The 26,875-nt window shown below is 38.0% G+C and overlaps 1 protein-coding gene and 1 non-coding gene across 2 annotated transcripts; both read right to left on the reverse strand.

Annotated features, from left to right (window-relative positions):
* On the reverse strand, positions 1-25,996 carry UHMK1 (U2AF homology motif kinase 1). Its single transcript, XM_040230009.1, has 8 exons — positions 25,544-25,996; positions 23,977-24,269; positions 23,023-23,214; positions 21,011-21,105; positions 15,382-15,458; positions 15,134-15,232; positions 10,780-10,868; positions 1-6,989 (listed from the first exon to the last, which is right to left on the reverse strand). Exons 1-8 carry the CDS (start codon positions 25,809-25,811, stop codon positions 6,843-6,845), a joined length of 1,260 nt encoding a protein of 419 aa, XP_040085943.1. The 5' UTR covers positions 25,812-25,996; the 3' UTR covers positions 1-6,842.
* On the reverse strand, positions 23,805-23,877 carry TRNAC-GCA. The gene has a single exon. It is a non-coding gene; the product is annotated as a tRNA-Cys (tRNA).
* Positions 25,997-26,875: the final 879 nt, after the last annotated feature.

Raw genomic sequence — 26,875 nt, forward strand, 5'->3', positions numbered from 1 at the left:
TTCATTTTTTTTCAGCTTTATTTTATCACCCTTATCAAACAAACACACATCAAAAAGCATATCAACAGTGCATCTTATGGTAAGTCAGTTTACAACAAAACTGAACAAGGCAATCGTGTTTACAGATAAAAGTTTTCAGCAAAAAAACTATATGCAATTCAGTTGATTGAAATGCTGTGTCCATACATTTTTAGCATATAGGAAAGTGGAAAATAAAAGTTCTTTGCTACTCAGCAAGAAAAAACATGTTTAAAAGACTTGAATAGAAATCAGAAATATAGAGATTTGAGAAAAGAATTTCTTGGTACTGATACACATCTACATTTATAGTCCCACTCAGTTATTTTTAAAAAAAAAATCATAAAAAAATAAGACATCACCAAGAACAGAGAACCATAGTGCCAAGAAATGCCAAGACCAATAAACTACTGAAACAACTGGTAGAAATGTTACAGACAGTTGTTGTGTACTATAATATTCTTGTAGTTCTGAGGTGAAGGTAAACCAACAGGAGAGAATACTCCTTATAACTGGCTTTGGTTTAAGTGATCGTTCACATTTTTCTAACCATACCTTCTAAGCAAGAACACAGGCTATTGCATGTTATTGAGGGAAAACAGTAGTAGGTTTTAATATTCACAACCAACCACTCCAGTGCTGATATAGGAAGCCACATATTCTCAAAATCTATTGATCATAACTGGATTTCAAAGAGTGAACAAAAGAACAAAGATGGAGTCCTTTGGGGGGAAAAAAAATCTGTTCTACCCCAGATTTGACACTGTTTGGAGAACATAAAGGAATGTTAAATTATTTAAGGTTTATTGTACTTAACACTACTTACTTTCATAAGGTGCTACAACACTGCAGCTAGTGCATACTAAGGCCACCCACTGTACCCAACGTGCAAAGGGAAACACAGAGATGGCTAATCCCCAGTTTCTTTCTGATCCTTGATTTGCGTAAGTGTTGATGTATACCAAATACACAAAAGATAGAGTCTCATTTAAATATTTATTTTTAAAAATTTGACCAAACTGAATATGGATATTTAATCTGGTCTCATACACTCTTAAAAATAATTTTCTGGGGAAACAATGATGAGGAATGTATAGAAAAGGCAATGTTTCTATGTTAAGGTACCAAACTTGGATTTTTAAAAATAAATATCATTTTTAGGTCATAAACTATATGAACAATTAACAATACCTTAAAAAGGAAGCCATTTTCTTCCCCTCATCTCTTTGTTTATATTACTTTTCTCTTCTTTACTCTTAAATCTGGTAGATTTTTGACAACCCATGCTAATAAAATAATAGAGCTATAGATAATTCAAATAACTGAAAAGATTTTGAGTCCATAAATGCATGATTTTGGATGTGTGATACAGAACACCTCACTACATTTTCTTTTACACACTCACTATCCTGACATCATGAATACTATTAAGGAGAGAGCTTAGAAAGGGAAGGGAATTCCAACTGGGACAGAACCAACTACATATAATTCTCTTGCTGACAATCAAGAGTTTACGATAAGAAATAGCTCTGATGTTATTACCTAAGAGTTTTGCAAATAGGAATAAAAATTTTGACAATTCCAGTTTTGGACTTTTTCCTTCAGAGTGTGACTTATTTCATCATACAAAGTAGTGTAACAAAATAAGCTCTTTTATTTCACAAGGATCAACAGTCACGTGGATCAAGAGTCACATAAGGCAAAACAAGACAGAATGTTCTCTCTGATCACAAAGCTAATCATAAAACATACATGACTTTCAAAAAAGCCCTCACTTTCCTTTAGGATACTGTGACAGTTACTCTATTTAATGGGAAATAATTTGCAATCATTTGATAAATTTCCCATGAATTCTGGCATTGATAGTGCCACAAACATAACTGCCATGATTATGACAACTCTCTGAAAAGCAAAAATAAAGCAAATAAAACATTAATCCTTCTAAACAGTGTAACAGACAACAAAAGTGCTGAGTTGTAGGGAAATGAATACAAACTTCACATCAGGAGAACAAAGGTTATGTTAACTATGTATCTCATATCCTGAAGATCACCTTCATGACCACCCATAAACAATTTCCTAAATGCTCTCTGGTTTACAGGTACTTCTTTTACAGCCCATTTCTCCTATAAAAGCCCAGAACTGCAGCAAAAAGTTAAAACTGTATGCCTTCTTAAATGTCCCTAAGTGCTTGTCAATCACATGTCACTGTGTTAATCTACTGGTCATTCACTGTGTGAATTTAAAAAGCAGTGAAAAACACTGGATAACAAACATGATATATCCTGTGGTGTCAGAGAAGACGCTAACCTAAAACAAAACAAAATCTCTAAAATTTGGGTACTTGAAAAACTAAAACAATCATATTCCTCTATCACTAAGAAAATGTAACTTACCCAAATATACCACAAGAGGCTCAGATGAATTCCATTTCACAGAGATTCAACATGCTTTTATTCACTGAGAAAGCTAGAAAGTGATACTAACCTGAAAAGGCTAACATCTCAAAAGTAAAGGTGATTTATTGAGCACCTTAAGAAATGGAAATTCTTTTGAGCTGTGACCAAAGTTTGGTCTGTATCGTGACCACAATTAACAAGAAATAAATTTTATCAGATAGCTAGAGTAGTAAATTTTGAAGAAGGAACGTAATATTAGAAATGGAACTACATCCAAGGAAGAATTAGATTCTGCTGGACAACTCTGGTTTTCCATTATATGTAATACTGGGGGGAAAAAAACAAATATGAACAGTTTTACACATATTAAAAAAAAAGGCAAACCAAGGAAATGTTGAAGTTTTATACTACATGACTCAAACTAAAAGCTATTCCAAGGAAAAGGCAAAGGAGCAGTAACTACTATCATCTGGAAAGGTTTCACCCACATGAGTTTTAAAATTTTCCAGGAAACACAAGGCACTTGCTTAAATCTTTGACTGTCTACACATCCACCAGACTGAAAGTCTTGATGAGATTCCATCTGTACCCTAACCTGAATAAAGCCACCTAGCATGTACCCTTGCATGAAAGTCCAGGTAAAACGTGGTTACTGAGTGTCTCCCCCACCCCCTCACCCAGTAACTATGTCAGTATAATTACCACCAGCTACTGTGGTGCTGATTTTCATTAAATTATAAAAAATAAAATGTCACGCTGCCAAGTATAACTAATAGCAGAAATTATGTAAGCTAGGCCTAATTTTATAGTTAGGATAAAAGCCTAAGAAAACGATGCCAAAATGTCAGTTACCTGCATTTGAGAAATAACTCAAATGAGTCAAAACACAGCATCTGAGTATTGTAACTCTGTAATTTATTCCAGAAAGATAACTGACTTCCTTAGCAGGGTGAAAGCCCAGTGAACTAAGACAGAAACAAACCTTAGCCCATAGTTTCTCTTCAACTTCCTTTACACAGCAGCACTCTTTCTGGCAGCATTCCTTATAATAAATTTGCTCAAAGATTAAAAGTTAAGTACAAGTAATATGATTCTAGAAGAGAAGTTAATAGTAATTCAGATTTTTTTTAAAAGGCTAATTTAACACAGCTCAGCACTCTTATTTAGCAGCCAGAGTACCTTTAAAGAGAAGGCAGTAACTGTTTCAATGGAAACAGGGAGAAGGATGAGAAACCTGTATCTGTGGTTTTGCTCTAAAAGCAGCCATAGCAGTGGCTCGAGGCAGAGCAGAGAATTGTTTTTTCTAGAGATGTGCTATACTGATGGCCACAAAACAGGGAAGACATACAGGAATAATAAATGCAATCAATCTCTTATTGCAAGAGGCTCATTTTGTTATTATGCCTGTAAAATGCAGCAAATAGTTTCTTTTAGCTAGTGCTATCTTTTACTGAGGCATCCAACCCCATTTATTCTTCTCTAAATACAGCATTAAAGTTTCGAAAGTGGCCAACTAGCCACCTCCTCCAAATATGTTTCCAAAGAACCAAAGATTTCCTACAGAACAATCAATTTACATGCCTTTTCTGGGACAAAAATGTACCAGGACAACATCATGGGACAATAAAGAAGAAACTTGAAGGCAAGAGGGAAGGAAGCACAGATATTAATTTAGGGAAAGAAAAATTACCTGAGATAAAATTTTCCCAAACTGGTAGGGGTTAAGTGAACATGAACCTTTGTATGTTTACTCTACCTCTCCAAAAGAAAATTTGTTTTTAAAACTTCAAGAAATCAAAATCTCTGTGTATATATTTCATCCTAAAGGATGATGAAAACTGCATCTTTTAATATTTGGTTCAGGTTTAAAAAAGTTAGCAAGATTAAACTTCTTATAATATTAGAAGAGGGAGAAAAATCTGCAAATGTCATCATCTTTGGTAGTAATGGGCTAAGAGCTATAAAATAATTTAAATCAAAGGAGGCATCTTTTTTCAATTTTGCGGCTTAAATATAAAACATTTAATTCAATGCATGATTACTTAGGCTCATCAGTTATTCCCTCAGCACACTTAAAATCTAGTTAGCATCTTCTGTAATAAAATTCTACAGTGTTAAACACTACATATACTCATGATGAATACATCAACAATAAGACGATCAAAGAATGCTGTGAAATTCAGCATCGAGATGTTAGCAGCACACTGCATCATTAAGCTCAGAAGCCTACCTGCAGTTTATTTGTAAGGACTTTTCTTTTTGGTGGTGGTGGGGAAGGGAAATGAGAAAGGTCTATGTGCTAACCTAAAATACTTGCCCTTAAAAAGAACTCATTTGCACTGTGTTCATCAGTATGTATGGAAGGACCTGGTGTTTTCAATCAACACAGAAGCTGCTACCCATACAAACATTTATGTTTTAGGAAAGCTTAGGTCTCCATAATACTCTCTCGAATTTTCACCTGAAACCAAACCAGCTAATAAACCTCTGAAAGGGCCAAAATGAAAAAGACTAACTCTTCCTCCTAAGGGCACATATTAGAAGTTACTTATACAATCTTCCCTTGGGCACCAGGCCACAAGGTCTTTTGGCAATTCATTATTTATCCTCCTTATACCAAATCTGGCTTCATAATAAATAGTAAAGAGAGTTCTGAAGAATTAGGTAACTATGATTAACTAAAATATCAAATAGTAACTGTGTGAATAGGGTAAAATAATTCATCCTCTAAGACGTAAATTCTTAATTGGGCTCTCAATAACCTGCATGGCACCCACAGGGAAAAACTATATGAGGAGCCTTCCAGCAGGGAAAGATATAAGTGTTTTCCTTAGGAAAATAAATAAATAAATAAATTTTTCATTTAGTTAAGAAAACAAAAAATTCATAACCTGTATATAACTTTTTTGTATAATCAGTGCTTTATAAAGATTTCCTAAGATTTAAACCTCTGAATCTACTATAAAGTGAGAGGAATTCATAATTATGATTCCTAAAACCATGTAATCAATCTGTGCCCATGAACTCATGAATACTAGTAGCCTCTATCTGGGGTCACGTTAGATTGCTATGAATTTTTTAAAAAATTCTTCATGAGTTTTTCCTTCTTTCTACTTCCCCCTTATTATAGCTACACCTTTCTTAACTTCCTTGCAGTCAAAAGTCAGACCACCTGACCAGCTAGGATGCTTTCCTCTAACTTCTCTTCAGCTAAGGATAGAGGTAAAGAATGGGGGAAGAGGAAAAGAAGGTATGGGAGGGAGATGAGAGAAAAAGGAAGAAATAAAGAATCCTTGATTATACACCCTTCACCTATTTTTTTTTCTTTTCTCTTCACTGAACAACTAATTCTTTCTTTTTAACCAACATAAATTTTCCATCATAGTAGGCAGAACTGTATCTTAAGAAATCTTACAATGATCCTAGAAGAGTCAGTACAAAACAGATGAGCTAATGCAGGGTCGAAATCAGACCCTGAAAGACGGGGCAATCTATGTGTACCAAAACTCTTACAAGAGTTTTCTCACTTTAAGAGAGTTTCAATGTAATCCAGTCTAGACTTGTGTGTTCTGGGCCTCTCGGGAATGGACTATTTTCTCATTTCATTCTTTCAGACACACCAACTCCCAAAAAACCTGTATCCTAAATCTTATAGACATTAAACAGGTAGGGAAGAGATGGGCATAGACTGTATTAACCCACAAGATTCACACTATAAAGAATGCTACTCAAATATTCTCTAACCTTTCATACCTGCACACTCACTCGAGCATACATACTAGACATAAAAATTGTGCAAGATCAAGCATCAGCTTTCTATTTTAAAAGCCTTAATTAAAAAAAATATATATAGATAGGCTCACCGCAGTTTCTTTAAAGGAATATTCAGTACTACAGTACTCCTTTAAAAAAAATCATAACTCAGTGTTAAGAACACAGTAGGGAACTGCTGCTTGACAATTAAACTACTGAGAGCATCCAGTGCCAACTACAGGTATCAATAAGGAGGAACCATCTAACAACATAAAGGAATAATCTGTAAGTGATGTCACCAATGCTTACAAATTTGTTACTATTCCTATGACAGGACAGTATTCATCTCTGCTTCATGATCACATGAAATAGTTAATCTCTTTTTAAGTTACATACTGAAGAGCAGCACTTGCCCCTACTGCACAAGTACAAGACGCCCACATGGATACTCTACAAGCCCTCAATGTATAGCTAAGAGAGCTTGTCCTACGCAGTGCCCAACGTCTGCAATGCAGTCACTGCTTGAGCAATGGCTGCACATTAGCAGGATTGAATAAATATACAAAGTATTCCCTTAAAATGGTAAGGGGGGGCGGGTAACTCCTGCATTCAGATGTAGAATAACCCAGGAGATGGAAGAGGAGAAACAGAAAACAGTCCTCAGGTTACTGATTAAAGCAAAGTTTGATACAGATATCCCCTCTTGTAGGCACTCAGCGGGTAAAATGTAGCCACAACAAACTTTCCATCAAACATCCTTCCAGTCAGTAATTTCTGAGCAGCTTTGGAATCACCAGCATTGGCATACTCAACAAAGACCTGGAAGAGAAAAGAGAAAACAAAGTAACTTCCTTTTCATCAAAACGGTTTCAGAACAGTGCTTCTGTGTGTGTGTGTGTGTGTGTGTGTGTGCGTGTGCGTGCGTGTGTGTGTGTAAACTTTCAGAACAGTGCTTCTCCAAGTGTGTGTGTGTGTGTGTGTGTGTGTGTGTCACAACTATAGAAAGGAGGAAATTTAAAACTAGGTAATTTCCTTTCCTAGGTAGCTGAAATACCTTACTTTATTAGTCTAATTTAATTTTGACAATCTAAAGCAACAGTTACAAGCAAGTGAAATGACTGTTCCTCAGTTAGTGTAACTATGTGAACCAGGGAAAAAACTGCCTCTCCCACCTCAGTTGGATGCCTCCTCTGTTACATCAATATTCTTCAAACTGAGGTGCGAGCATCTTAGGACACTCAGAGACTTTCAAAGTGGAGGCAAGAACAGATAAGACATCGATCTCCAGATTCTTAACTTTCATTTGTACCTTTTCCTAAAATTAGATCTACCTATAAGTTCAGGCAGGTTATCCCTTTTCATTTCCCCTCTCTTAGGAGCCCTTTTCCTAGCTGAAAAATCAAAGTATTTCCAAATGGAATAAAAACTTCCAGGATATAAAAAGAAACAACTTTAAATCCAATACTTTTTCTTTGTTTAATGGACTCTGCTTGCATTGGTAAACAAAGTTTCATGCCTTGCCTATGACTGACTGGTCATGCAAATATTTCTGTTAAGGATGAAGTGTGACAATTAGACCTAGGATATTTTGGCCTATGATGGGATTTTCTAAATTCATTAATATTGTAAAATGGATATGTAGAACTGACTCTGCCTCTTCCATTCTATGACATTTTAAGCTATGCATTACTCTTAAAAGACAAAGTTTGAGACCATCCAGTGCTAAAAATTAATGCTCATTTTACTCATCTTAGATATAGTTGATATTTTATATCTCCTTTTCTTCCAAAAATCAATGTGTTTAGCTACAGTTTCTAGCAATAAATACTTCTTCATTAAATATAAAAGGAAGATTAGATGATGTCCAATGAGAATATGAAGCTCTTTCTGATTTTTTAAATTGATTAGTAATTACTCCAAAATCTACTGACCAAAGTTCAATAAATGAATAGACATGCACTTATAGAAGAAATACAATGCTTCCCATCTTACTCCTTGCTTCACAGATAACCTACAGTTTTACACATTATATCACTGTAAACTAAATAAAGAGGAAGCACATTTTATAACTTATTATGTAACTAATTACATTAGAGTTCTATCACTGTAATCTTGACTACTGTTTATAAGAAGCACCCCATAATCTATTTTCCAGTATTTTTTGAATATTCCTTAAAAAATAAACATGTTTGAACTGAAAAATTCATGCTGACTTTACCAACTAGGCAACATCTTCAATAAATGAAAGAAGTTAAATCTGTGATTTTAAGAATTTATCAAAAGTTGCATTCACTCTCCACTTAGCAGCTTATCTTTTTTTGTTGATAAGCTTATTTCTTTCGCTCAGTCGTGTCAGTTCAGTTCATTGCTCAGTCGTGTCCAACTCTGTGATCCCACTGACTGCAGCTCGCCAGGCCTCCCTGTCCACCACCAACTCCCTGAGCTCACGCAAACTCATGTCAATCAAGTCAGTGATGCCATCCAGCCATCTCATCCTCTGTCGCCCCCTTCTCCTCCTGCCTTCCATCTTTCCCGCATCAGAGTCTTTTCCAATGAGTCCGTTCTTCACATCAGGTGGCCAAAATATTGGGAGTTGCACTTGCAGCACCAGTCCTTCCAAGGAATACTCAGGACTGATCTCCTTTAGGATGGACTGGTTGGACCTCCTTGCAGTCCAAGGGACTCTCAAGAGTCTTCTCCAACACCACATTTCAAAAGCATCAATTCTTTGGCACTGATAAAGCCAGTATCTTTTTGCTCATGAAAGTGAAAGTTGCTCAGCCATGCTGAACTCTTTGCGACCCCATGGAATGTGCAGGGGTGAATTCTCCAGTCCAGAATACTGGAGTGGGTAGTCATTCTCTTCTCCAGGGGATCTTACCAACCGAGGGATGGAACCCAGGTCCCCTGCACTGCAGGCGGATTCTTTACCAGCTGAGCCACCGGGGAAGCCTAAAGCTACACTGACAGCAGAGGATGGTTTCGATCCATCAACCTTCGGTTACAGGCCAGCACACTTCAGCTGCACCACGATGCTGTTACTCTTTTTGGTCAAACTTGTTTTTTTCATGACCTGGGTTCAATCCGTAGGTCGGCAAGATCTCCTGGAGAAGAAAATGGCAACCCACTCCAGTATTCTTGCCTGGGAAATTCCATGGACGGAGGAGCCTAGTAGGCTACAAGATGGACACTTTCTCCCTGAAAAGACTTCCTGTTTCTCTATTTTGCCACTCAGATTGAGTCAGATCATGTTAATTCCTAATTCAAAATCTTCTAATACCTTTCCTTCTCATTCCTTGATCTATCCTATACTCCCATACTTCCTTGATCTAATCTCCCATTAATCTCCATTCTTCTCATTTTGCATAGCCACACTGTCCTCCTCAAACCTACCAGGAATACTCAGGGCCTTGAAATTTGCTGTTCTTTTTGCTAGAATTTTCTTCCTTACCTCCTTCAAATTTTGACTCAAGTGTAATCCATTATGTTCTTCCTCACCTGCTTATTTATAACTGCCACCCACCCCTCCAGAGCACTCTTCATATCTCTTCTCCAATCTCTTTTTCTCCATAGCACTTATCATCATACATTCTTTTGTCTGCTTCGTTCACTGTTGTAACCTACCTGTTACGCTCAAGAAATACTGGCTGAATAAACAAACAGCAAGGATGCAGTTATTAGTATGCTCCTGACGCTGAATGAGGTGAGTGCTGTCATCACTAGACTGGCAATAATAACTTTTCACTAAGACGAGAGTGAAATTTCTTTCACTTTTTTTTCAGTTGCCAAGAATTTTCCTAATATTTAACCATGAAAGACAAAATCCACAACCAGAGGTGATTTCACCAGGGGACTGTCTATAGAGACATTTCTGGTGTCACAACTGAGAAGGATGGTGGAAAGAGGCTAATCCAGTGAGCAGAGGCCAAGGACAACGTTACACATCCTATGATGTACATGACAGCTCCCCAAACAAAGAATTACCCAGCTCAAATGCCAGTGATGTTAAGATTAAGAAACAGAATAAAACAATATTCTATTTTCTGGGGAAAAAAAAAAATCCACAGATAAAAGAAAGACTTAATTTAGGATCACAGAGTTTTCTTCAGAAACTATGATCATACTTTTAGCCTATACATTCTATAGATGAAAAAACTAAGGTTCCTCACAAAACAAGCCAAGTTGAAACTTGAACTCAGCTTTCAGGATTCTCAGTCCAGTACATTTTCCTTGTTTAAATTATCACTGATAATTCTATTACAATCAGAACCTAACCTAAATGGTTTTCCTACTGTACTTAATTAGAAAAAACTGGGCCAAATATTTCTGTAGCTGACCTTGACCTAAATTAGCATATGATTCAGCTGGCTGTATACAATGGCTTAAAAAGTAGATTAACACTTAAAAAAAATTTTTTTAAGTGATAAAAAGTACATGCATATAGAACTTTTGGAAAAAGAAAGAAGTACAAAAATGTAAAAACCGTGATGATGCAAATTCGTAATTCCTAGCAACATTTTGTGTGTATCTTTCTTTAAAATTAAAACATTTTGTACAGGATTTTAATAACCACTGAATCCTTTTCAAATTATGAAAAATATTCACTTACTTGTCCTCTGCCAGGATTTTCTTTTGGAACAAGCAGAGACACCACTGGTCCATATTTTTGACATTCTTCTTTTACATCTTCCACAACATCTGGTTATTAATAAATACAGAAGTAATCATTTTGATGTAATTTGTGAGCATTCATTATTTTCAGATTTTAAATTCAAGAATCCATAACTAGGTAATGAAATCATTTTCTGTAACTTTTAAAATTATGCTTAAGAATAATATAAATGTAATGCATTTAATAATTTTTTTTATATTTTAAATGTTTTGGTTAATACATTCAAATAATTTGAAATCCAAAAGAAAAGTCTTCTTGCAACTTTCCAAAATGTCATTCTGTTCCCCTCCCTGAAGACAATAAGCATTATTAGTTTCTTCTGTAACCTTCCATAAACTTTATAAGTTTATACAAGCAAACATAATATATATGCTTTAAATAAAAAGTTCTAATCTTTTTTAAAACTACATTTTTAGACCTTTCAATATCATTACACAAAATTTTCTCATTTTTATGGTGATTTAATATTTCATTCTATAAAAGACTGATAAATTCTCTAATGTGTCCTGATGAATAATTAAACTATCCCAAAACTGCTTGCCATTATAAATAATACTGTAATAGATAAACTTGTATATACATCTCATTTCACTTGTGTACTTCTAAATTAACTTTTTGGAAATGGAACCTCTAGGTCAAAATTAATATGAATTTGTAACTGCTAGAGTTACCAATTTGCTTTTCATATAGGTTCACCAACTTAAACTCTCTCCAGTGACATATGAGAATGTTTTCCTATACCTTACCCACATCTTCACTGTAAGATATCAGAGTATAGTATTAATATTTCAACAAATGAGAATGAAATATGTGTATGAGATATATTGTACATCCTTTCATATAAATTGTTTGTATCCTTTACCCACTGTCTATTGGCTTGCCTTATACGGGTTCTTTCTGTGGTAAGAACTGTAAATATTTTGTCTATGGTGGTTCACGTCACAGTAAAATTTGCTGAATCATTATTTTGAATTCTGTGCACACTAGTGCACACTGTGCCTTCTCAACTCCAAGAATATATATATATTTTAATCTCCTATGATTTTTTAGCTAAAATTTTTTCCTTTACTCTCTGCCTGCCTGCCCTTTTTCCTTCCCTCCTTAAACTCTCCCTACTTCCTTGTTTTAATACTCTAACATATACAAAACTTGCAATTCATTTTGGTCTCAGTGGAAGGTTCGAATCTAACTTCTTCCTCACTGCCATCAAGATTACAAGACAGCTGTCCTCACACATGATTTCGAGCAAGGCAAGCTTACCTAAAACTAGTGTAATCTGAAGGTGACCTTGCTAATCAGAACTGACAAAGGTGTTTAATGCTACTAAAAAGTCTGTTGCACTTTAGTTCATGTAAGACTCTTAAATAGTAAGACTTAATAGCATTTACGCATTTAAATGTTTAAATGCCATTAAATGTTTAACATTTCAGCATTTAAATGCTTAATGTATTTAGGAGTAGAAAAAAAGGTGTTACACAGCAAGATACACAGGAAAGAATAGATACAGACTAACCTAAGGTTTACTCAAGAAAGTTCACGCTTGAATTTTATAGCAATCAAAATTATTAGGAGACAGAATTAAATACAGTAGACACTTAAAAGGCTTAAGTAATAATTTGAAATAGATGTCAAGAGATTATTTAGAACTACTGTACCATAAGGACCTAATTAAAAAATGCTGTTGTTTAATTGCTAGAAGGGAAGTCGCTCAGTCGTGCCCAACTCTTTGGGACCCCATGGACAGTAGCCTGCACCAAGCTCCTCCCTCCATGGGATTTTCTAAGCAAGAGTACTGGAGTGGGTTGCTGTTTCCTTCTCCAGGGAATCTTCCCGACCCAGAGATGGAACCCAGGTCTCCCGCATTGTAGACAGACACTTTACCGTCTGAGCCACCAGGGAAGTCCTGTATCCAACTCTTTTGCAACCCCATGGACTGCAGCCCACCAGGCTCCTCTGTCTATGGGACTTCCCAGGCAAGAATACTGGAGTGGGTTGCCATTTCCTTCTCCAGGGAATCTTCCCAGCGTAGGAATTGAACCCACATTTCCTGAATTGCGCATGGGTGGTTCAGTGGTAGAATTCTCGCCTGCCATGAGGGAGGCCCAGGTTCATTTTCTGGCCCATGCAGCCACAGTGACCCCTTTTTGGGCTTCCCTTGTGGCTCAGCTGGTAAAGAATCTGCCTGCAATGCGGGAGACCTGGGCTTGATCCCTGGGGTGGGAAGATCCCCTGGAGAAGGGAAAGGCTACCCACTCCAGTATTCTTGCCTGGAAAATCCCATGGATGGAGGAGCCTGGTAGGCTACAGTCCATGGGGTCACAAAGAGTCAGACACGACTGAGTGACTTCACTTCATATCACCCACTCCAGTATTCCGACCTGGAGAATTCCATGGACTGTATAGTCCATGGGGTCACAAAGAGTCAGACATGACTGAGTGACTTTCACTTCACTCCTGCACTGCAGGCGGATTCCTTACCACTGAGCCACCTGGGAATTCCAAAACAATAACGAGGGTAAGACTATTCTTTCAGATAAAAAGGCATCCTAAAAAGTATAGATTGGAGATTCCTACAACTGTCACAGATTCAAAGAAATTAGGTTTGTTTCATTTGTCAGGTAACTATATAAAGCTGAGGGACATAAAATGACTTACTCTTACAAGAAACAGTGTGGTAAAACTAGCTCCAACAGTAACGGTTTAATTTTCCACAAAGAAAATGCTCAGTACTAAGCAACTGCTATTTCTGAACGTCCCAAGTCGGGGGAGTGCTAAGAACGAACCTGCCAATGCAGGGGACACAGAAGATCTAGGAGACCTGGCTTCAATCCCTGGGTCGGGAAGATCTCCTGGAGGAGGGAATGCAACCCACTCCAGTACTCTTGCCTGGAAAATCCCATGGACAGAGGACCCTGGAGGGCTGCAGCCTATAAAGTTGCAAAGAGTCAGACTGAAGCAACCTGGCATGCACACATTTGATATTTCTAAGTTTGGTCCTGCTTTTCAGTCCATTCACCACTCTGCTTCCAGAATGCTCTTATTAAACCCAAGTTTGACTGTAACACTCACCTAGTTTAAATTTTAACAGCTCTTTATTGCATTTTACAATGGACAAATATTTATTGAATACTTATCAGAAGCCAGAAACTATTCTACCCCGATACAAAGTTCTTTTCTGTAATTTATATTCCAGTGTTACTATTTCTGGGATTAAAGTCCAAATTCTTAAACGTATCAAACAAGTCTATTAGATACCTGTATTCTGGCTACCTTTTTAGCTTTAACTGACTGTTAAATATCCTAAAAGACAGCCATCCCGAACCACTTGCTGTTCTCTGAATATGCCACCTTTTCTCTCATCTCAGTGTCTCTGAGCTACTTTTTTAGCTCAACCCCTCAACTTTTAGTTAAGCAACTTAAATTACTAACAGAACTCAGATATTATATGTCAGACTGAGTTAAATAGCCCTCCTCTCTGCCTCAATACTTTACCGTAACCTTCAGATTTATATAAGTAATCATTTATATACTTGTAATTATATTTATATAACTGTCTCCCCTATTACACTAAAGACAGGAAATAAATCCACAGTGGCAAGTGCATACTCAGTAAATATGTTTTGAGTGAATGAATTGTTAAAAGCAAAATAAATAAATAAGAGCTAAAAAGAAGTGAAAGTGTAGGGCAGGATTAGCACAGACAGAAAGAAGTTGCTGGGAAAGATAACCTTTATTTATTTAGTAAAGGTTTATCAGATGTAAAAGAGTTGAAAGGACCTTACGAATTATTCAAGTCTGCTGGGACTACTGTAACAAAACGCCACACACTAAGTGGCTTAAACAACAATCATTTGTTTCTCATAGTTCTGAAGGCTGGAATTCAAACATTAAGGTGCAGGCAGATTTGGTGCCTGGGTGTAGACAGCTGCCTTCCTGCTGTATACTCACATGGGCAGAGACAGAAAGAGAAGAAAGAGAAAGACTGCTCTCCTGTCTCTTCTGTTTTAAAGGCCACTAGTTCCATCAGAAGGGCCCCAGCTTCATGACCTAATCTAATCCTATTACCTCGTAAAGTCTCCAACTCTATCACATTGGGGCTTAGAGCGTTCTCATAGGAAATTGGTGGGGGACACATTAAATATACAGCAGGAGTCAAAAGTAAGTGTACTTTAGAGATCACATAGTTCAATATCCTCACTATACAAACTAGCAAAATATGAGAATGCTATGAAATGGTATGTCTATTCTACACAGGAAAGACACATTAAAATAAAATTTAGGAAGCCCTGACCTTCATATTCTTCTTCATTCTCAAGATAATCATCGTCCAGCACATTCAGCAGTCTTAGCACTGGCGTAGGAAGCATCACCAAATCTTCAATATGAGGGGCTGTTAAATTCATTACAACATGGTTAAATGCAAACTCCTCCGAATAAACTGATGAATATTAGGGAAAGGAGCTTGGGAATATAAATTAGTTCTGATATCCTATTTGATTATAAAACCACCAAGAAAAAATAAAGATGTGTACAACTTACCAAAAGGAATGCTAAAGAATGGGCTGCACAATGCCATTTCAGCAGGAATTCTTCTGCTTGGATCATCATGAAGCATGCTAAAACACAAACATATGTACCTTTACATCAAATCTTTTGAAAATATAACCAATAAAGAAAATAAAAACATCTAAATATTCACCACAACATTAATTATATTAGCATGACTTTCTGAATCATTTAACTACAAAAAATATTAATGCCATTTATGAGTAAACAGTTTAATAAATTATTATATACACCTAAGACATAATACTATATTTTAATTTAAAGTGTTTTTGATTAATAAACACAACATAGGAAAATGATCCACATTTTGTAACACTAACTGAAAAAAAGCTAGACATAGATTTATGGTAGTTGAATTAAAAAAAAAAACTGGGTGAGATGACTTTTGTCTTGTTAAAGCCTCCTAATAATAAAGCAACTTGATAGCAAAATAAAAAAAATCTATGGACAACATCTCTAACAAAAGTAACCTCACTAGACAACAAAATCCGAGTGGCTAGGGAAAACCATCAGTAGCAGTAAGACTTGCACCACATGGGCATCTATGTAGACGGAAGCAGAGAGAAATCACAGTTAATCTGATGACCCAGAGGAAAAATAATCCCCCCAAACAGGTATTCACTGGGAAGCACAAAAAACCAATTTGAGAAAAGCTGTTTAAACTGAACCAGGGGTTATACATTCCAAATGAATACAAGGGGTCCTCTGTAAGATCTGAGGGGGCTGAAGTAACCTAGACACTAGAATCTCTCAAAACCAATCAGCTGAAGCTCCCTTCTAAGGCAGAGTCCCACAGAGAAAAGAAATCTTGGGATGAGAACCCATATTGATGGGGTAAATGAAAAGTGAGAGAGAAAGAGACAAAGACATCAGGAACAAGCAGGGAAAGGGAAGAGCCAAGAGGATCTCAAGGGAAAAAAAAAAAAACAAAACACTACACTAAACAACAGAAGAGGGAGCTATGTATAGTTAGAAAAGCTACACCTTCCTAAGTTTAGGAAAACGAAGTTCACATAAAAATGAGCCACATACAAAGTATTATACCAAAGTTACTAGACCAGGAAAGAGGACTGGAAAATAACCTGCCCTCAGACAACAAGAAAGAAAGCGCAAGAAAGGCGTGAAAGGCGTGACCACAACACCCAGGAGCCTATAGCCAACCATCTGAAAATGAGGCCAAGGCACTGTTCACAAAGATACAAGGTGTTAGAGAGTAACATAAATCAAAACTAGGATGACCACAACACCCAGGAGCACTATAGCCAACCATTTGAAAATGAGGCCAAGGCACTGTTCACAAAGATACAAGGTGTTACGGAGTAACATAAATCAAAACTAGAAAATATCAAAAATCAGGTAACAAAACTCAGGAAAGAATCAGGAATAAAAGGAATCATTTCATAAACTAAGCTTAAGCTAGAAGTCACATAAGGATGAACAAAAACAAAAGATGATGTCCTAAAGATAAACAGAAGGCAAAAAGGAGAAAAAAATTGTTAAATCAAAAAGAAATAATAAAATAAATAAAAAACTATTCAAGAGAGTGATAATACTGAATAGTCAGAGAAAATCTATTAATAATGCATATAGAATGGGAGTGAAGGGAAAAAAAAAGCAAAGTAATGGAACAAACACTAAGAATTTTAACTTAAGAATACTTTCATACAACAAACAGATCTAAAACTACCTATTTCTTAAGAATTCAGACCCAGAGCAATCAAAATCTATTATTCTGGTAAAATCACTAAACTTTTAATGAAAACATGAAATCCTCACAGCATTTAGACCTAACAACCAAATTACTTAAAAACAAAGTGTCATCAGCACTCTGCCTTCAACAGCAACACTATTTGCTAGAAGAAAATGGACTCCAGTTGACCCCTGAACAACTTCAGGTTAGGAGTACACCCTCTCGCCAGTTGAAAATCCATTTAACTTACATCTGGCCCTCCATCTCCACAGTTTCTCTGTATCCACAGTTCTGCAGCACAGTCAACCAACCGCACATCATGTAGTAACAAGATCTGTGTATAAATGGACTCACGCAGTTCAAACCCATGCTGTTCAAGGATCAACTGTAATATGTTCAAAACGCTCAAGAAAAAAGTCTGCCAAGGATTTTTTACCTACTCAGATAAGCAGACTTTCAAGTGTAATAACACAGTTTAACTATTATTAACAAGCAAGAACTCAAGAGAATATTAATCCTACGATCAAAAGAACAAGCTGGAGTACACTAAAATGATTAGAATACAAGGACCAGTGATGAACATTAAATATCAAGTTACACACAAATCTGACTAAATGAGAGTGTTTGAAAAATAAAGAGTGCACAGCATGTAATAGCCATATAATCTGACAACACGGTTATAACTATTTTTAAATGGGAGAATAGGAAGAGCATATGCAAAAGCAACTGTTTCCAGTAATCTTACTATAGCACTATTATTGAGACTGTTTTAGTGTAATGTGGAATAAATGTGGAATAAAGCAAATGAGTAATAATGAAATATTCTAATCTGACATTCTCTTTGTCCTTAAGAACCAGAATTCTTGACATAAAAGAGAGAGAAAACAGAAGTAAAAACACTGTGGTATTGAATTTAAATGAGAAATATCAGTATGAACTCCACCCACTTAACAGGCCTAGAATCAATGATCACCCCAACAGCAATGAGTATTCTTAATACCCAGACTGTGGTTTTGAGAGCTTGTTTGGGCTTCCCTGGTGGCTCAACTGGTAAAGAATCCACCTGCAATGTGGGAGACCTGAGTTCGATCCCTGGGTTGGGACGATCCCCTGGAGAAGGGAACGGCTACCCACTCCAGTATTCTGACCTGGAGAATTCCATGGACTGTATAGTCCATGGGGTCACAAAGACTCAGACACGATTGAGTGCCTTTTACTTGGAGGTTCTAGCAGAGAGCTGCTGCTGCTGCTAAGTCGCTTCAGTCATGTCCGACTCTGTGTGACCCCACAGACAGCAGCCCACCAGGCTCCTCCATCCCTGGGATTCTCCAGACAAGAACACTGGAGTGGGTTGCCATTTCCTTCTCCAATGCATGAAAGTGAAGTCTCTCAGTCATGTCCGACTCTCAGTGACCCTATGGACTGCAGCCTACCAGGCTCCTCCATCCATGGGATTTTCCAGGCAAGAGTACTGGAATGGGGTGCCACTGCCTTCTCCATAGCAGAGTGCGCAGCTATTCATATAACCTTGACCAAAGACCGGTTCTCCTCTATCAGGGATGGTCATCCACTTCGACCGAGCACACACCTTCAGGAGGCTCGCACATGGAGCTGTGCGGGAGGGAGGAGACACCTGCCCAGTCAGCCGGTTTAGCTGCACAGGGGGACAGATGTCACAACCAGATCACCTCACATCCCAGACTGCAGGAAATACTACTTCCTACTAAAAGAAACCAGGCTTCTTAGAGAAATGGCTACTTCCAGGTCTGGAGCAGGAAATGTACACTTTGAACTGGAAACATCTTCTCATACCAGATAGTGATGAAGCTATTAAAGATAGTAAGGTATGCCAAAGCTAACCTGCAGAGCCTCAAATTCATCAAAGATGAGATAATTTCAGCTTCAATTAGGATAAGAACTGCAATGGATTGAACTATACCAAATATATTTAGATTCATTAGTTAATGATATTTTGACCTTTCAAAAAGGAAATGATCCACTTTGAAAGATGATAAGGAATCAATTCATTATGAAAACAAGCTAATTAAGTGAACCAAGTGTTTATTTCATCTTTAGTTAACTAAACGAGGAGACTAAGTAAGAACATCACTGTTCTACAACTCCTAACAAAGTAATGGATCTAGGCATTGAGTATTAACAGCTATTAACACATCAAACGGAGATAGCCACATTATGTGCCAACCTAAAAAAACACAGTACCATATATACAACTACCAATTTAAAGAAAATAGGGCGATATGTTAAACTATACTACAACAGCACCATCTGTAAAATTCAGACTGTGGACAACTACACTGAGTCAGCAATCCAGGCTGTTCAACAAATAAACAAGGGTAAAGGGGGGCAGGAGATGGAAAGGGACCTTTTAGAGTAAATGCAAGTTAAAAGGGATTCTTAATAGAAGAGCAACATTAAACTATAGTATTTAGGGATGCACACTTAGGTAACAACTATATTAAAAACAAGGAAGTAATAACCATGAAATCAGGGCAGTGGTTCTTTTAGGGAGGAAGAAGGGGCTTGCAATTGGGATGGAGTACACAGAGGACTTCTAGAGTAGCTGGTAAAGTTCTATTTCTCAACCTAGATGGTAGATACAATAATATTCCTAAGTATTCACTAAGCTATACACTTTTTTTTTTCAGTATTTATGTTTTAGTCTAAAAAAAAAAAGGTCTGAATAATTTGCATGCATACACAACAAAATACGAAGGAAAATACTGAAAAGAAATAGAGCAAAGTACTAACACTAGAAAATGACCTTATAATTTCTCATCACAATTTTTTATAGCTTCCAAATCTAGTATTAGTTGCAGAAAGACAAAGAATAAAGTTATCATTAAAAACAAAAAAACTCTCAAGCTAAATAACAAAGTCAATGCTAGAACTTAGACTTCTAAGTCTATCTTCTGTTCAGGTCAGTCGCTCAGTCGTGTCCGACTCTTTGCGACCCCGTGAATTACAGTACGTCAGACCTCCCTGTCCATCACCAACTCCCAGAGTTCACTCAGACTCACGTCCATCGAGTCAGTGATGCCATCCAGCCATCTCATCCTCTGTCATCCCCTTCTCCTTCTGCCCCAAATCCCTCCCAGCATCAGAGTCTTTTCCAATGAGTCAACTCTTCTCCATGAGGTGGCCAAAGTACTGGAGTTTCAGCTTTAGCATCATTCCTTCCAAAGAACACCCAGGGCTGATCTCCTTTAGAATCCATTATATAATTTGACTTCTATCCTAGAATCTATGATGTAATTTTACACACCTCTTTTCAATGTAAAATGCAACTGCAAAATCTAGTATCAATCAGCTACTAGCAGCTACTTAAAACTACTGTAATTTGTAAAACATACACACATACACACAAATATGTGCCCATAAAACCGGTGAGATCTGAGTTCCATGGACTGTAATATCAATGTCCTAGTCTTGACATGGTACTCAGATTTTTAAGATGTTACCACTAAGGGAAACAGGTGAAAGCAAAACACTATCTGTCCCCAAAGTTTTCAATGGTAATTATTTGAAGTATAATATATAATTACTTTACATGAAATATTATTTTGGCATTCCAAAGTAAACTTGGTCTTTAGTTAGTAAAGACTCTTTAAACACCTATTCTCCATCATTTACAGAACTGCCAGAGTTACAGAAGGCCCCAACACACGGTGACTCATCATCTATCTTCCACTGAACAGCGGTAAGGAAGAGCCTAATACCTGGTACTTGCCATGAAAAAAAGAACACTTTTGTTTCTTATTAGAAACCAGTCTGTATAGAATATCTAAAGATTTTTAATTCTAAGGAAGCAAAACCTCTACATGATTAAGCAAGCCAGAAAATAATATAAATCCATCCAGGAAAAAAAGCAAGTTTAAAGTACAGGTAATGTACCTTTTGATAAGGTCTCTTAGGTGATAGGCTGGAATTGCGGCATTCACCACTGCTTTACTGGCAAATATGTGATCAATAATAGCAGAACTATTTGCCTAAAAAGACAGAAAAGTTCTTCTTTGGTTATCCAGTTCAGTCCTTATTTGTTGAGTACTAGGCACACAGCACTGAACAGTTTGCTAAGTTAAATACAACAGAAAACACTCTCCTCTGAAAGTTTATAATCTTAATGAAGGAGATTACATACATTATTATAAAACTTCTAGAGAAGAGGAATTTTTTTTCTCTATTCTCAGTATCTAACACGGTGTGAACATTTACTAGGTGAATGAATAAATACCAAGGCAACCACACAGAAATGTAATTTAATGCAAACTGAGAAAATAAACGTGTGCTGGGTGAGTCAGAGTGTCCTCATCATGAGTCCTCAATTGGTTTCCAGATGGAATAAAATAAACTATCAAGGAGAAAGCATGGCAGAATTTAAAAACTGCACCTGTCACATTATTCATACCTTAAACCCTTGTGGAACATAACATTTTCTCCAGGAGTACTACGGAAGTGTGTACATGAGTAAAAATACTCAATTTATCATCATCACCAAATATCAATACTTACCACAGGCCACACACCATGCTAAGAATTAGATATCATTTCAACACTCTTATCATCATTTTACTGAAAGTAAACCACAGTTTAGTAAACCTAAATAAGTAATTTAGAGATGAAGGGAAGATATAAACCCTAGAGATTTAACTTCAGAGCCTAAGCTCATATTTGGTAATTGTGTCTCCACAGAAAGTGATACAATACAGAATGACACTTTTATCTAGGGGGCAAATAGTGAGGACTGCTTTAATACACATCGGCCTCTAAATTTCACCAAAAAAGAAAAAAAATTAAATGCCTAAGTTAATAATTAACTAGATCACTGAATGTGATCTAATTCTAACTGGCCCTGTCCTAAACAGAGAAAGTCCAAAGAATTCAAAGTGAGTCAAACCTAATGCAGGAAATTGATGTGTTTATCTGTAGAAGCACTAGAGAAAGTACCCCCAAAGTACACTGGACTGTGTGCAGGTACTAATGACAAAGAGTGATATTGGTTTTACAGCATATTATAGCAGCATTTTTTTTTTTTGCCAAAAGTAAGGTACAACTACTAGGCTATTAAAGTATTCCTTCCAAGAACTGTTTCAACAGCTATAGACGACTAGGGGTTTAAGAGAAATAAAATTCTGTATAACAGCCACACACTAAGTATTATATGCTCAAAAAAATACTTGCTTCATATCAAAATCTAATTCCTAAACACCATACTGCTTTTCAAACACCTAGTCTAAAAGAGACTAATACCATCACAACATTCAAGCCTCAATATGTTTGAAAAAATACTGCAGGGAATTCTTAACTCACAAATACGCAAAAAAAGTAAATTCCTATGTCAGTTGGAACTTAGAACCCATGTTCTCCAGCAAGCAATATTATGAGCAGTAGTCATTTTCTCAGGACAGTTCACCCATAGAGCACAAATAGGAAGCAGCGTGGAGCCGTGGGCAGAACATGGGCTTCTGACTACGAGGGGCAGAATTTGGTCCAGAACATCCAGCTGTATGACCTTGAGCTAGTGGTTTTACATATTCGTGCCCCCAGGTTTTCACATGTAAATAACCAATATCCATTCTAACAATCCTCACAGAATACTACTATATTAGTAATATTTTAGAATGTAATACAATTACTTTACTAAACAAACCACTTTTACTTCCTCAGGAAAAGGCATTCATTCAAACACTTTATCAAGCACTTACAACACGCCAGGCCTCAGCTAAAAACAGTGAGCATGCAATGCTCCCTAGCACATCTGTAGCTATGGGAGTAAGTAGCATTAAAGGTAGTAAGGGGAATATGGAGGAGATAAAGCAATCAGAGTCCTCAACGAAAATCATTATAAACTGAGTATTCTTACACTGGGATTAAGGACCTGAAAGCAAAACACTGGTTCAGTTTACCTTCCATTCCTGAGATCTGACTGTATGTTTCAATTTCATTCCTGAGAACATTTCCAGTAAAATGATTCCTAGGCTCCACAGATCAACAGCTGAGGTACATTCTGTATCACTCTGCAGGCCGGCCTGGGCCAAGCAATTCTGCAGTTCTGCTTCCGGAGCCCGATACCCGTCTGTCTGAATATACTTTACATCCTAAAGAAAACGAATAAGTATTATAACCAATCAAAAACTGCCCACCTTCCATCCATCTCTACAGTGTATTTACCTCTCAGAATGTGTGATAACCCAATGTCACACTGAATGTCAGAATTTTTAGTCCTTGGTGATCATAATTCTTTGGTTCATTAACTGGATAGTTCTCAAAGGCAAGCTGCACACTTTCCATACAACTGCTCATTTCTTTAGATACTCTCTTGCCTGTGAGGCACTGCTGAAAAATAAGGACACTCTGCAAAGAGCAGATAAACTATGGAGAATGGACCATTTGCCAGAACTGTCACATGAGTTCTTCCATTAAGAGTCCCAACATGAAAACATCAGTAACAGTAATTCAACAATTAACCAAACGCTCAAAGAAAAATAGTGTTCTATGTAAAGTACTTTTAAAAATTTCAGAGCCCTCTTGTATTAGCTCTCTCCTACCTGACTCAAACGTGTGTTAGACGCTCAGTCGTCTCTGCCTTTTTGCAACCCCATGGACTGTAGCCTGCCAGCGTCCTCTGTGCATGGAATTTTCCAGACAAGAATACTCAAGTGGGTAGCCATTTCCTTCTCCAGGGCATCTTCCTGACCCAGGAATTGAACCTGGGTCTTCTGCACTGCAGGCAGATGCTTTACCATCTGAGCCATCAGGGAAGCCCCAAATATCTCTTAAGTCTCTACTAAATCACCTCTATTATTTAAAAATATTTGTTTTAGACCACTGAGGGGCTGGGAAGAGAAAGTATGTCTTACCTGATTGCCTTCTTTGAAGCTAAGTCCAAAGTCAATGAGTTTAAAACATTCATTCTCGGCGCTCCACAATATGTTACGTGGCTTGAGGTCTGCGTGGACATAACCCTCATGATGAAGAAAAGCAAGGGCCTCTAGAACATCTCTGGCACAATGCTGTATCATCCACATGGAACAACCCTGGTGACTGGAATATAAAAGCAATTCCGAAACACTGACATCCAGGAGTTCAAGCAACAGACAGCGTGATGGCACATTTGGCGAGAAGTGGATTGTGAAGACTCCATACAAAGTCACTAAAAAAGAAATTAATCACAATACTTTAAAAACCAGACTCAGTGACTATTAAAGTAGATAAAAATTGGGGGTAGTCTAGATAAGGATAACTTTAATGAGCAAACCACTGTAATTTATTTTTCCCATGAGTAAGATTTTTGGGCAACTCGGTTATTTTAACAAAATGAGATGACCTTCAGCAGCAGATTACTACTAAAAGATATTAGATATGACACAATAATTCAAACTGTGTTTCCCAAGCACTCAGTGATGGGTGAATATGCACTTAGGGTGCCAAGCAAAACTGATCAGAAGAAAAATCCAAATACTAAGTACTCAACGTAAATGTCACAACATGCAAAATCAAAACTGAAGATCCTTTCTTGATTCAGAATAGCACTCTATTAATATTAAAAGAAAAGATTAAGATATTCAAGATGACATTTTAACAATCTTGTAGAGATTCATCAAATCCTTAAGCCAAAAAAATTCCCTCTTAAATAGCCAGGTTATATACACCATTTAGCAACCCTTGAAAAAGAAAAGGGGGGGAGGGGGGAAGCAACACTAGTATTAAGACATTCTTCTTTAAATGGCAGTATTAAAGAGGACACTCTTCAAATTAAATATGGATCATGTTTGCCAGCAAGTAAGACATTTATAAAGCCATAACTAATTATAAGCTCTCTGTTGGTATAATAACAATGAAAACTGTTTTCGTAAATCAATCATCAGTAATCATTATATATCTTACATTCTAAATATCTGCATGATGAAACATGGTCTTACCTGGCTAAAAGTATAAAGTGCACATGTATAATTTTCACACTTCCATACGAACACCTAGGTAAAATTTAGGAGTCATTTCTCCCAAATCCATACCAAATATGTATCAAGAACAACCTATACGAGTTATTAGTATTGACGTCACAAGTACGAGAAATATTTCCCATTTTTCACTGGTGTGCAAAGATTCGAAAATTTCCGTACAAGAGATGCCCATCTACTAAAGATACACCTCCTTTCACTTGAGAAGACAATTCTCTGTGCAACATTCTCTAATGAGAACTGAAGCAAAACAGAATTTACTGAGCATCTACTACGAGCAAAGCAGACAATCTTCCCCGTACTGCAGAGTGAAAGGGCGATGGGAAACGGCCTTGTACCGGTGATGAGTACAGGGCGAGCCCCACTTCTCCAGCCTAAAATACGGGAGACGGAACGCCAGGCTGAAAGAGACAGCACGCTAAAACTGGGACCTGGGCAAGACAAGAAGGCAGACAGCGGCAATTACCGATGTTCCTGTGACCCTGCAACTGCTCCAGCGCCGCCCTCTCTTTGCGGAAACCATACTCGGCGGCCGAGGCCGCAGCCCCGGTGGTTCCTGGTGGTAGGAACTGCTTCAGCGCTCCTGGGGGCGAGCCGGGTGTGCCGCAGCAACGCACCCGATACACCGAGGCCGAGGAGCCGCTACCCAGGCGGCTCTGTACCTGCCACAGCCGCCCGAAGGCTTCCAGAAACCGCGGCGGCTCCGCGCCCCACGCGCAGCCGGATCCCGCCATCGGTGCGGACTGAGGGGGCCGACACGGAGCTGACTCGACGCCCGGGGCAGGCCGGCAGCGCCTGCGGTCACATCCCCGCCCGCCGGACCAGCGGCTCCGCAGGGACGGGCCTGCAGCCGCCTCACCGACTGCCGGGACCTCACGCCGCCATGACACCGGAAACCGCCTCCTGGGGCGGGGTGGGGAGGGAGGTCCCAGAAGCCGGAAATAGAGGAAGAGCCAATCCTGCCGCCTGAAGGAGGCGGGCCTGGGGAGGGCGGGCTTCCTAGTGGCTCAGACGGTAAAGCATCTGCTTACCTGGGATGCAGGAGGCCTGGGTTCGTTCCCTGGGTCGGGAAGATCCCCTGGAGAAGAAAATGGCAAACCACTCCAGTACTCTCGCCTGGAAAATCCCATGGACAGAGGAGCCTAATAGGCTACAGTCCATGGGGTCGCAAAGAGTCTGGCACGACTGAGCGACTTCACTTTCACTAGGAAGAAAGGCAGGAAAGCTTGCTTTTGATAGGGACAGAGTAAAGGGACAAAATAGGTGATTAAATAGTGACTCTCCCTAGGGGATTGTAAGTAGAAAAAATATGGGAGACCCTTGTAAATTAAAGATGATCCAAGAAAACAGGTTTGCTTAGCCACAAAACCAACCAGGCTTGCTTAGCAACAAAACCATGCAACAGAAGCGTGAGACGTGCTCCCAAGCAATAAAACAATGGTGGCGTGAGACCCACATCCTGCCCAATGAGCTCAGTAAGTTAGTGATCTATAGGATATGCTCTCTGAACACATGAAATCACTAATTTGTGGACCTAACTTGTCCATGTAGGGATAAGAAAACTCCCCTGCTGAACCTGGAGGAGAAGCTGCTGATAGAAGCATGACATCTACTCAAGAATGAACAAGAAGTTCTCCCCATCCCAGCTTTTCCTTTCATTATAAAACTGTAGTGCAGTAAGTTCTTGAGGCGAAGCATTTCTTGCCTGTCTGCTTGTAAGCTTTACAAGCGTCCTGTTCTAATAAATCACTTCTTATCTATCACTTTGCCTCTCACTGAATTCTTTGCTGCATTGAGA

The sequence above is a fragment of the Oryx dammah genome, unplaced genomic scaffold, assembly GCF_014754425.2.
Source record: "Oryx dammah isolate SB20612 unplaced genomic scaffold, SCBI_Odam_1.1 HiC_scaffold_28, whole genome shotgun sequence".
Classification (NCBI taxonomy): domain Eukaryota; kingdom Metazoa; phylum Chordata; class Mammalia; order Artiodactyla; family Bovidae; genus Oryx; species Oryx dammah.

What these genes read in the sequence shown, in the direction of transcription:
- UHMK1 (XM_040230009.1), bottom strand. Translation starts at nt 25,811, where the DNA reads ATGGCGGGATCCGGCTGCGCGTGGGGCGCGGAGCCGCCGCGGTTTCTG. An exon ending in GCTTCAAAGAAGGCAATCAG is followed by an intron (nt 23,215 to 23,976) that starts GTAAGACATACT and finishes CGTTTTCTTTAG; the next exon opens with GATGTAAAGTATATTCAGAC. An exon ending in TCAGATCTCAGGAATGGAAG is followed by an intron (nt 21,106 to 23,022) that starts GTAAACTGAACC and finishes CTGTCTTTTTAG; the next exon opens with GCAAATAGTTCTGCTATTAT.